General features: G+C 37.9%; 1 protein-coding gene and 1 non-coding gene across 2 annotated transcripts; one reads left to right on the forward strand and one right to left on the reverse strand.

Annotated features, from left to right (window-relative positions):
- Positions 1-2,844: 2,844 nt before the first annotated feature.
- Positions 2,845-3,941, reverse strand: LOC128285367 (uncharacterized). The gene is made up of 2 exons (XM_053022871.1): positions 3,102-3,941; positions 2,845-2,982 (listed from the first exon to the last, which is right to left on the reverse strand). The coding sequence occupies exons 1-2, from the start codon at positions 3,939-3,941 to the stop codon at positions 2,845-2,847; spliced, it is 978 nt and encodes a 325-aa protein (XP_052878831.1).
- Positions 3,942-5,080: 1,139 nt separating this feature from the next.
- Positions 5,081-5,187, forward strand: LOC128285920 (small nucleolar RNA R71). The gene has a single exon (XR_008276467.1). It is a non-coding gene; the product is annotated as a small nucleolar RNA R71 (small nucleolar RNA).
- The last annotated feature ends 6,479 nt before the right edge of the window (positions 5,188-11,666 follow it).

The following is an 11,666-nucleotide window of genomic DNA, read 5'->3' on the forward strand; positions in this document are numbered from 1 at the left end:
CAAAATTTAAAAATAATTCAATTTAAGTCCCTAAACTTAATGAAAATTAAAAATTGAGTTGCAAATTAAAAATTGGATCAAATTGACCCTTTTATTTGAAAAACAAAAATTTATTTTATTGATTAGAGAAAAATTTCTTGGAAAATTATGTTAAAATAAATTCCCAGGAAAGATTGGAGGGGTCACAAATGGTCCCGCTTAAGTTCTAACCTTCTAGACAGAATTTATTTAAACATACTAAACCAGAAAAATAGACCCTAAATTATTTATTAAACAAAACACGAAAATTATTAAATATCTGACAAAATAAACGAGACGTTATCCCGTTCGGTTTTATTCCCCCAATAGTGTTTCAAACGCTGAGCATTACTTGAAAATTACCTTTCTTACCTTGGAGTTCAACAACTCCGTATGGATAGACTCTGTGAATTGTAAATGGACCGGACCAACGTGATTTTAGCTTACCTGGAAAGAACTTCAATCTCGAGTTGAACAACAATACTTGCTAACCTGCTTCAAATTCTCGAACCCGGATGTGTTTGTCATGCCATTTCTTGAGTCTCTCTTTAAGTAATTTGGCATTTTCATATGAGAACATTCGAAATTTTTCTAACTCGTTGAGTTGGAACATCCGTCTTTCTTTTGCGAGCTTAGGATCTAAGTTGAGTCGTCAAAGAGCCCAGTAAGCTTTGTGCTCTAACTCCAAAGGTAGATGACATGCTTTAACTAAAACTAGCCTATAGGGTGACATCCCTAAAGGTGTCTTGTACGTTATCCTGTAGGCCCATAAAACGTCATCTAGTCTTTTGGACCAGTCTTGTCGGTTCGGGCAAACTACCTTCTCCAATATGCCCTTGATTTCTTTATTTGCTAGTTCAGCTTGTCCATTCGTCTGCGGATGGTAAGCCGTTGCAACCTTGTGTTTCACCCCGTGCTTGTCTAGTAACCATTTTAACCACTTGTTCACAAAGTGGGACCCTTCATCATTAATGATGGCTCTCGGGGTTCCAAACCTCGTGAACACGTGTTTCTGCAAAAACTTCATCACAACCCTAGCATCGTTTGTCGGATATGCCTCTGCCTCGACCCACTTAGACATATAATCTACTGCGACCAGTATATACTTGTGACCAAAAAATGAAGGAAAGGGCCCAAGAAAATCAATACCCCAAACATCGAATAATTCGACCTCAACAATGTTTGTTCGAGGCATCTCATTTCTGCTGGTGACATTTCCAACTCTTTGACATCGGTCACAACTCTTTACATATGCATATGCATCATTGAATAGTGTTGGCCAAAAGAATCCGGCTTGCAATACTTTGGTCAGCAGATGAGTTCCTCCAAATGACCTCACTTGAAATGAGTGACAAGATGGTATAGAATCTTCGGTATTTCTTCTTCTGCCACGCATCTCCTAATCATCTGATCTGCACACTTTTTAAACAGATATGGTTCCTCCCAGAAATAGTACTTCACATCGTGAAGAAACTTTCTCCTTTGTTGATATGTCTTATCATATGGCATTAAACCACAAGCTAAAAAGTTAGCAATATCAGCAAACCAAGGGGTATTATGGACATGACTTACCTTCAGTATATGTTCATCTGGAAATGTTTCTTAAATCGGTACAAGTGGAGAATCCCCTTCTTGCAGCTCCAATCTGGACAAGTGATTTGCTACTTGGTTTTCTACTCCCTTTTGATCTTGAATTTCCAAATTGAACTCTTGAAGTAGTAGTACCCATCGGATCAACCTCGGCTTAGCGTCTTTCTTGGCAAGTAAATATTTAATTTTCGAGTGGTCTGTAAAGACAGTTACCTTGGTACCTACAAGATAAGATCGAAACTTGTCGAAAGCAAATACGATAGCAAGTAACTATTTTTCTATTACCGTATAGTTTAACTGAGCTCCTGTCAGAGTTCAGCTTGCATAGTAGATGGGATGAAAAACTTTGTTCCTTTGCTGGCCCATGACAGCTCCTATTACGAAGTCACTTGCGTCACACATCAATTCGAATGGCAAGTCCCAGTCTGGTGTGACAATTATGGGTGCCGTGGCTAATCGATTCTTCAAGTCATTGAAAGCTTTTAAGCATTCTTCATTAAATTTGAATATCGTGTCCTTCTCCAATAATTTGCATAAAGGTTTAGCAACTTTGGAGAAGTCCTTGATAAATCTTCGATAGAACCCATGGCCCAAAAGCTCCTAACACCCTTTACGGATGTTGGAGGTGGAGCTTCTCAATAACATCTACTTTTGCTCGCTCTACCTCAATCCCATGTCTTGTTATCGATGCCCCGAATCGATACCTTCTCGTACCATAAAATGGCACTTTTTCCAGTTAAAGACTAGGTTTGTCTCTTCGCATCGCCTAAGTACCTTAGCCAGATTGGCTAAGCAATCATCGTCCGTATCTCCAAACACTGAAAAGTCGTCCATGAAAACTTCCATAAATTTTTCAACCATGTCAGTGAAAATAGACATCATACATCTTTGAAATGTAGCAGGTGCATTACATAAACCAAATGGCATGCGTCTAAATGCAAATGTACCATACGGGCAGGTGAATATGGTCTTGTGTTGATCTTCTGGTGCTACCGTAATCTGGTTGTACCCTGAGTATCCATCGAGAAAATAGTAGTAATCTCGCCCTGCGAGTCTATCCAGCATCTGGTCTAAGAACAGCAAAGGGAAATGATCCTTTCTAGTTGCCTTGTTTAGCTTCTGGTAATCGATGCAGATTCTCTATCCCATAACTGTTCTAGTCGGTATCAACTCGTTATTCTCATTCTTTATGACCGTGATACCTCCTTTCTTTGGTACGCAGTGAACCGGACTTACCTATGAACTGTCTGAAATGGGGTAAATGATACCCGCATCTAACCACTTGATAATCTCTTTTTTCACTACGTCCTTCATGATGGGGTTTAGCCTTCGTTGTTCATCGATCATCCCTTTTTCACCATCTTCCAGGATGACCTTGTGCATGCATACAAATGGACTAATACCGCAAATATCAGCTATTGTCCATCCGATAGCCTTCTTAAATTGTTTTAGAACTAAGATAAGTTTCTCTTATTGCTCAATGTTAACTATACTGAAACAATCACAGGTAGAGTAGAAGCGTCACCTAAATAAACATATTTTAAATGAGAAGGTAATACATTGAGTTCTAGTTTACGTGGCTCCTCAATTGACGCTTTTGGCTGTGTGTAATCTCTTTCCTCTAAATCTAAAGATTCGAAACGGGATTGTGGATTAAATCCTTTTTGATTAGCTTCTAGTAAAGCTAAGTTTCCATCCACCTTTTCATCACTTGGAGGGTCTGATGTCAAAATTCTTTCCAGAGGATCCTCAACAGAGTTAAGTTCTTTCTCCACTATTAAATCCTCTGAGTTGGATACTGCAGAACAATCATCTATTGCGTCAGGAAATCGCATTGACTTGAAAACGTTAAATGTTACTTGATCGTCCTGAACGCGCATAGTTAGTTCGCCCTTTTGCACATCAATAAGTGTCCTTCCGGTTGCTAAGAATGGTCTCCCCAGGATAATTGGTACTTCTTTGTCTGCTTCAAAGTCTAAAATTACAAAATCAGTAAGAAAGATAAACTTATCTACGCGTACGAATATGTTCTCGATTTTTCTTTCTGGATGTGCTAAGGATCGATCTGCTAGCTGAAGTGTAACCATAGTAGGTCGAACTTCACCTATCCCCAACTTCTTAAATATCGATATAGGCATCAAGTTGATACTTGCGCCGAAGTCACATCGTGCCTTACCACAATAAACTGCTCCAATGTTGCATGGAATGGTAAAACACCCAGGATCCTTCAGCTTAGGGGGTAATTTGTCTTGAAGATATGCACTGCATTCCTTCGTCAAAGCTGCCGTCTCAAATTCTCTAAGTCTTCGCTTATTGGACAGAATATCTTTCATGAATTTTTCGTAATTTGGCATTTGTTCAAGTGCTTCAATCAACGGGATGTTGATATGAAGTTGCTTGAGTACGTCAAGGAACTTCTTGAATTGGACCTCCTGTTTTTGCTTCTGGAGTCTTTGAGAGTAAGGTGGTGGAGGTTTATATACTGGAGTTGGTACTGGTTGATTTGTCTTTAGCGGCAATTTTGCTGCTAATGGAATGGTTGGCTGATCAGAATTGACTGGTTCTGAGGTTATCTTTTCAGGTATTGCAGGTTCTGGTTCTAGTGGAACAGGAACTTCAACACTCGGTTGAACTTCTTCCGAATCTTGAGCTTCAGCATGCTCCTTTTCACTTCAATGATGTTGGGCTCTATCGTTTTTCCGCTCCTCAATGTTAGTGCTTTACAATGCTCCTTCCCTGGATTTCTCGAATTTTTCGTATCACTAGGTAAAATACCTTGTGGACGGTTCCTAAGTTCAGTAGCAAGCTGGCCCACTTGATTCTCCAAATTCCTTAGAGTGGCGTCATTCTTCGCCATGTATGCTTTCAATAAATTCTCTAAGCTATTGGACGATTCAGCCTGAGCTAGTTTCTGAACTTGCTGTGAAATACTAGGCAGCTGGGTTGGTCTAGGTTGGGTGTAGTTGTTACTGCCTCCAGCCCCTTGGTTACTCCAGGAAAGATTGGGGTGATTTCGCCACGATGGGTTGTAAAAGTTGGATTGTAGCCCTTGCCTTCCTCGGTTCTGGTTCTGATTACCTATGTAGTACATGGATTCTGGGTTTGATAGACATTCTTCAAACACATGTCCTTCCCCACAATAGTCACAGGCTATATTCTCATATTGGTTAGGTGGTTGAGCTGTAAAACTGTTATACCATTAGTGGTAAGATTATTTAACATTGAAGATATCGAAGATACCTGGGACGCAAGTTAAGTGAGAGCATCCACTTCATGGATTCCAGCAACTCGTCTTCCTGACATTGCTTGATTGGTTGGCCATTGATAATTGTTACTGACGATTCTCTCGATGATTTCATAAGCCTCATTGTATGACTTAGATAAGATAGCATCGTTAGCAGAAGCATCTACTACCATCCTTGTGTGAGCGTTGAGACCATTGTAAAATGTCTCAAGTTGGATGCAATGCGGAATTCCGTGATGAGGGCACTTTCGTAATAAATCTTTGAATCTTTCCCATGCCTCATACAAGGACTCATCATCTATTTTTTGGAAAGCAGTAATCTCATTTCTCAGCTTAGCAATCTTGCTAGGAGGGAAATACTTCACAAGAGATCTCTCTGCTAACTCTTGCCATGTAGGAATCGAGTTCGGTGGTAGTGAGTTTAACCATGCTCGAGCTCTGTCCCTCAGCGAGTACGGGAACTGTTTTAATCGTAATGTATCTTCGGGTACTCCGGCAAGCTTGAAAGAGTCGCTCACCTCCATAAACGGTCTTAAATGAAGATGAGGATCTTCAGTAGGCATTCCACTGAACTGGCCCACTGTCTGAAGCATCTGGAACATAATTGGCTTCAGCTCGAATTGTTGTGCCTCGATCTCAGGTCTTCTAATACTTGGATTAAGGTCATTAAAAACTGGCACGGCATATTGTCGTAAAGCTCTATCCCTATCATCAGCAATAAGGATAGGATTTTGAGCAAGGTTTGCTCCGTTTCCTTGATTTATATTCTCGAAATTCATCTCTTCGGTCCTTCTCAGGTTCGCTTGTCTTCTTCGTTGGCGAAAGGTTCATTCTATTTCAGGGTCCACTGGGAGTAAGTCGATAATTCGTTCAATACTCATAAACACCTGAAATAATCAGAGAAGAATTAATTAAGTAAGTAAAATTGAACAAGAAAATAAAAGAACCAAAATGTAAAAATAAATTCACAAATAATGTTTTTTTTAAAAAAACAAATCCCAAAAAATGCCAAAAAGTTGGAATGGTGGAAAGGTGCAAGTGTACACAATCGTAATAAGTAATAAAGTGACAAGTAAATGTCGAGTTATCGTACCCATAGGGACTGTAAAAAGCAATATTTATGAAATTAATTAAAACACTTTGGTGAGGTAAAAATGATTTTGGTTTGGAAAGAGTGATTTATAAAATAAGATTTTAAAACAAAGCAAACAATTTAAATAAAATAAAAGAGTTCTAGTGCACGATTTCAATTAAGATTTAATCAAGATGATATAATTGTATTGGATTAATTATACCTGTTTAACTTAGAAATATTAAATTCGTGCTTATGCTGTTATGAATAAATTCACGGCAACCAGTAATTTGCTAACTTATGAACATATTTACTGATTAAAAGAATTCCATTTATCTCTTGAACATATCCCTGTGCCAATTCAACCGACTAAACAGATTTAATAAAGTAAACAGATTGAATTAAATTATCTCTCGCATATTCCTATGTCGATTCAACCGATTAATTCAACTTAATAAACATGTAAAAGATCATGTGAAGTAACAAAGTAGCCATACCTTGAAACAATTTAATCACAACAATCTTGCAAGTTATGCAAGGCATATGTATCGCCAAATACAATGTCGATTTAATTTTCGCTTACCTTAGAAGAATTAAACATGCATCGATTAAATCTTGAGTCCATTAATTGTAATTTCAATCCGTTTAAACAATTAATTCTTTAGTTATCTAAACAATTATAATGCCGGATAACCTAAGCATGATTTTACTTAATCAAGCATTTCACGAGGCCTATAACAAAGCATAAACACTAATTTAATAATTCAAGTAGGCAAAACATTATCAACCCAACACGAATTAAATTCAAGCTAAATTGATTAAAATAACCATTTCAACAACAATATTTTTCATAGATATGTTCATCATAAAAACAATAGAAATTAAAAAGAAAGGGAACAGAAAGCAAATCCAGTGTTTCTCTGCGGCTCGACTGTTGCTCCGTTCTTAGTCTCCGTTGTCTTCGCTGAGCAAGGCTTCTATGAATCCTTGATTGCTGCCCAAGATGGCTAAAGAACACCTCTTTCTCAAGAGAGGAAATCGGCACAAGAGGAAGGGAAAATGGGATGGAAAAATAGAGAGGAAACTTGAGAAAAGTGAAGAGAGGATGAAAGAATGTTGTAGAATGAGGGATGTTGAGGGATGCTTTGAAATGGGCAGCATAGGGTGGCTTTTATAGCTGAAGAGGGCTGCTAAAAATAGCAAATTCAGCAGCCAAGAGAGCCTTCCCATGGCCGGCCACACACATGGCAAGGTTGAAGCTTTCAACCTTGCTAAAAATAGGCTGGGGCAAATCTACAAAGCCTAATAAAGGTGGGGTTTGAACGTAATTTGGAGGTTTTTCAAGGGCCTTTTTGCAAGCATATTTTATCATCTAAATTTCTGATTTGGATCAGCCAATGGACGGTTCTGGTCAGCCCAATTAGTGGCTGGTTCGGCTCACTTCATTCAGTTCAACAAGTGCGGTTCACTAGGCCCTTTCTTCATAATTAATTAAAATTAATTCATTTAACCTAAATTAAATAGGAAATAAATTACAATTAATTTAATTATGAATTAATACACATTTTTGGACCATCTTGGGCTGGAAATTAATTGGCCTTGATACTTCAAATTGCTCTCGGTTTTGTTCTTCTCGCAGTGTTCACAGGGCCCTTTTTCTCCAATTGTGTAATTCATCAAAAATAACCAAATTTAATCAAAATTAACTATAAAATTAATTAAAATTCATAATGTTCATATTTTTAACATAATTTAATTATTTTATAATATTTAATTATTTTTTTGACAAGAATTTAATCGAATTTGCATGAATTTAAGTAGAATTGGGTATGAAAAAGTATATAAATTTTTGTGTTTCCAACAGCATCTAGGGTTTTTGAGGCATAACAAATGACATGAGGTTCTTTGTCTATCTTTTTACCTAACACGGCCCTCACACTGTGTTCGCTTGTATTGCACATAATTTCAAAGGGGTAGTTCCAATCTTGTGCTTGTACTATAAGAGCGGACACCAACTTCTGCTTGAGTGTATCAAAAGCCTCTTTGCATTTCTGGTCGAATTCGAATTTCTTATCTTTCTACAATAACTCGCATAGTGGTTCAGCTACTTTGGAGAAGTTCTTTATAAATCTTCTGTAAAATCCTACATGGCCAAGGAAAGAACGTATCTCTTTCATAATAGAGGGATATGTCAAAGAATTTATAATGTCAGTTTTGGCCTTATCGACCTCAATTCCCTTAGCTAAAACTATATGACCTAGAATCAAACCTTTGTCTACCATAAAATGACACTTTTCATAATTCTAGACAAGATTAAATTCTATGTACCTACTTAAAATTATCGTGAGGTTTTTAAGGCATTCGTCAAAACAATTCCTATACACAGTAAAATCATCCATAAAAACTTCGATAATTTTTTCCACATATTCAGGAAATATACTCATCATGCATATCTGAAAGGTGGTCGATGCGTTGCAAAGTCCAAATGGCATCCTTTTGTACGTAAATGTACCGAATAGGCACGTAAAAGTGGTCTTTTCGTGGTCTTCTGGTGCAACTGGGATTTGGCAGAAACCTGAGTATCCATTAAGACAACAAAAGTGAGTTTTACTAGCTAATCTCTCAAGTATTTGTTTTATAAAAGGAAGGGGGAAATGATCTTTTCTAGTGTAAGAGTTCAACTTCCTGTAATCAATGCAGACATGCCACCTATTTTGCACTCGAGTTGGTATCAAGTCACCTTCAGCATTTTTCTTTACTGTCACGCCCGTTTTCTTGGGCATCACTTGTACCGGACTTACCCATCTGCTGTCAGAAATGGGTTAGATTATGTCAGCATCCAGCAGCTTAATTATCTCCTTTTTTACTACCTCCATCATATTCGGGTTCAACTGTTTTTTCCCCTTTCATCTTGGTTTAGTGTTTTCCTCCAAGTAGATTCTATGTGTGCATGTTAAAGGGCTTATCCAACAGCAGCATATTGATCTAAACATTTCTGAATGTTTCGATGATCTCTTTATCTTTTTTTCCCTTTCGACATTGATTTAATCATCCTAGAAATGGAGGTTAAATTTTTGGTAATTGGGGTTTCGCTCGGGCCTATTCATCATTTTCGGGATTTTTCTGGGCAATTTCTTGGCCAAGATTCCTGCCAAAAATTGGTTCCAGTACCTTTCCACCTCGCAGCATCACTGCATTCGCATTTTGTCTCGGGTTAGGTTCTGTTTGTGACGGCAGCTTCCCTTAATAACTCATTTTCTCAATTGATGTGGTCAGTTCTCTTATAGATCCTCAGTTTTTTGTTGAAAATCAAACATATTAGCTGTTAATTTATTGAGCAAAGTTTCCAGAGAGTTACCTGAATCTGTGGCTATTATGGAACCCAATTTTGGTATTGCTGGTTATTTCGTGGATTAGCCCCATAACTCAAGTTAGGGTGGTCCCTCCATCCTGGGTTGTAGGTATTAGCATAAGAGTCTTATCGCCTTTGTGGTGGTCTAGGGAAATTTCCCAGAGCATCTAAATGAGGCATAGTATCATCATACAAACTGGAATATGCATCAGTTGTATGTTCAAGTGTAGCACATATTCTGCATACTCGGGCTTGTTTTATTTTTTCTGTAACAAAAAAATTCACAATATTAGTAAGTCTATCAAATTTATCTTCTAAGATTGAATTACTTAGCTGGTGAACCCTTCTGGGGGGTTTAGGATTGGCTCAGAACTGCCGAGTATTTGCGGACATCGTAGAGATCAAGTCTCTTGTTTTTAGGGAGTCATGTTGACCAATGCTCCTCCACTAGCGGCATCTACTATGTTCATCTCTATGAGTTTCAAGCCTTCATAAAAATATTGGAGAAGAGATTGTTCTGTTATACCGTGTTGCGAAAAGCTCGCACACAACTTCTTAAATCGCTCCCAATAGTCGTAAAGAGACTCTGCTTCTTTATGCCTTATTCCAACTATCCTCCTTCTTAACTTAGCTACTCGTGACGCTGGAAAAAACCTGTTGAGAAATAAATAAGAAAGATCAGCCCAAGTTGTAATAGATCGAGGAGGTAAATAAAACAGCCATTCCCTAGCTGAATCTGCTAGGGAAAAAGGGAAAGAACGCAACTTAATTTGATCCTCAGTTATCCCCTGAGGTTTCATACTAAGACAAACCATATGAAACTCTTTTAGATGTTTGTAGGGATTTTCATTTTACAACACATGAAAATTTGGCAGACAGAGGTTGGATTAAACGCGACTTTAGTACAAAATTAGTATCCATTGTAGGATACGCGATGCATAATGGCTGTTGTTCCGCCGGAGCTTCGAGCAGTTGCCGAATTGTTTGAGCCATTTGTTGATATGCTAGATTTGGGTTTTCGTTAACGAATTGTTTGAGCCATTTGTTGATATGCTAGATTTGGGCTTTCGTTAACCCTAGCGTTAAGCACTTCTTCTAGGGAATCGACTTCTACTTTTTCACCTTCAAATGTTTGAGTAGGGTTTTTCTTAACCCTAGACTCTACTTTGTCGTCGATTCTGATTTTTGGTGGTGGGTTATTCTGAGTCCTAACCACTCCTGACTACTTTTTATGTAACTTTGTTTCCTTGCGATTGGCTCTCGCAATCTTCTCTATCTCCGAATCAAACGCAAGAGTACCTAGAGCAGATCTGGTCATAAGAAACAAAGAACAAGATTAGTACATTACCGATCTCAGGCAACGGTGCCAAAATTTGATGCGGTCGTTAAGAGCACCAAAAATATCCTATTCCTAGAAAATATAATAAAAATAATAGCATAAGGGAAGTAGGGTCAAATCCTCAGGGACCGGATTTGTACAGTTGCGTGTTCCTCGAAATCCTGGTTAGAATCATGCCCAAGAAAACCTATGTACCTGGAAAAAAAATTAAAAGTTTTGATCTGGAAAAAATAAAATAAAATAGAATTAAAAGTTTTGATTAGAATTTCGAAAATTAAAAAACAATAAAAATAAAAAAAAGTTGAGGAAAAGGTATTCTTATGGAGAGATTCCAGCCTCCGGTTGCCTCGATCCGCCTTGGGTTCAGTACTTGGCTTTTAGGTAATCCTTCTCAAACAGAATAAGCCAGTTATAGTGGAAGAGGATGCCTACGACCTCCAACTCCAAGAATTTAGACTTACAATTTAGGAGAACCTAACTCTAGCCAGCAATCGCTTCTGTAGGATCATCTTATGCTAGATCATCACTTCTCAATGGCGAATTCCACGCCATTTTGTCTCTTGGGCTCGCCAACCTCTGACACAGTAAGCTAACGAACCGGCTGTGCAACCTTTACAAAACATACAAAGCGGCCACCTTTACACACTTTGAGAAGAACACCTTTTAAGGGACATGGACGGAAGCGTCAGCCCCGTAATGCGGAGAACTAATGAATATTCATAGAGAAGGCTAAGTACAAATTCTAAGCCTTATAAACCCTTTTTGGGGAATTTTGACAACCTTCGGCTAGATAAATTTAGCGGCTCATGACTTTTGGGGAAAAACAAATAAATATAATGAGAATGAAATTTTTACTGAAAGAAAATATGAAAAGAACAAAAGAGCTAAACTTTATGGGGAGAGACTGTTTACAGGAAAGATGATGTAAAATTTGAGTCACTCCATCCCCTATTTATGGTACTAGGAAATCTAGTCTAATCCTACTTAAATTCTAAAAGATAAATACATATAAATAAAGATAATTTAAGATAATTAAAGATAAATGAAAATA

This window comes from Gossypium arboreum, chromosome 12, assembly GCF_025698485.1.
Source record: "Gossypium arboreum isolate Shixiya-1 chromosome 12, ASM2569848v2, whole genome shotgun sequence".
Lineage (NCBI taxonomy): Eukaryota > Viridiplantae > Streptophyta > Magnoliopsida > Malvales > Malvaceae > Gossypium > Gossypium arboreum.

Excerpts from the sequence above, each read along its gene's own strand:
- LOC128285367 (XM_053022871.1), bottom strand. The coding sequence starts at position 3,941 with ATGAAAGATATTCTGTCCAATAAGCGAAGACTTAGAGAATTTGAGACG. Across the intron at positions 2,983-3,101 it reads CTCTACCTGTGATTGTTTCA|GTCATCCTGGAAGATGGTGA; the intron begins GTATAGTTAACA and ends TGCATGCACAAG.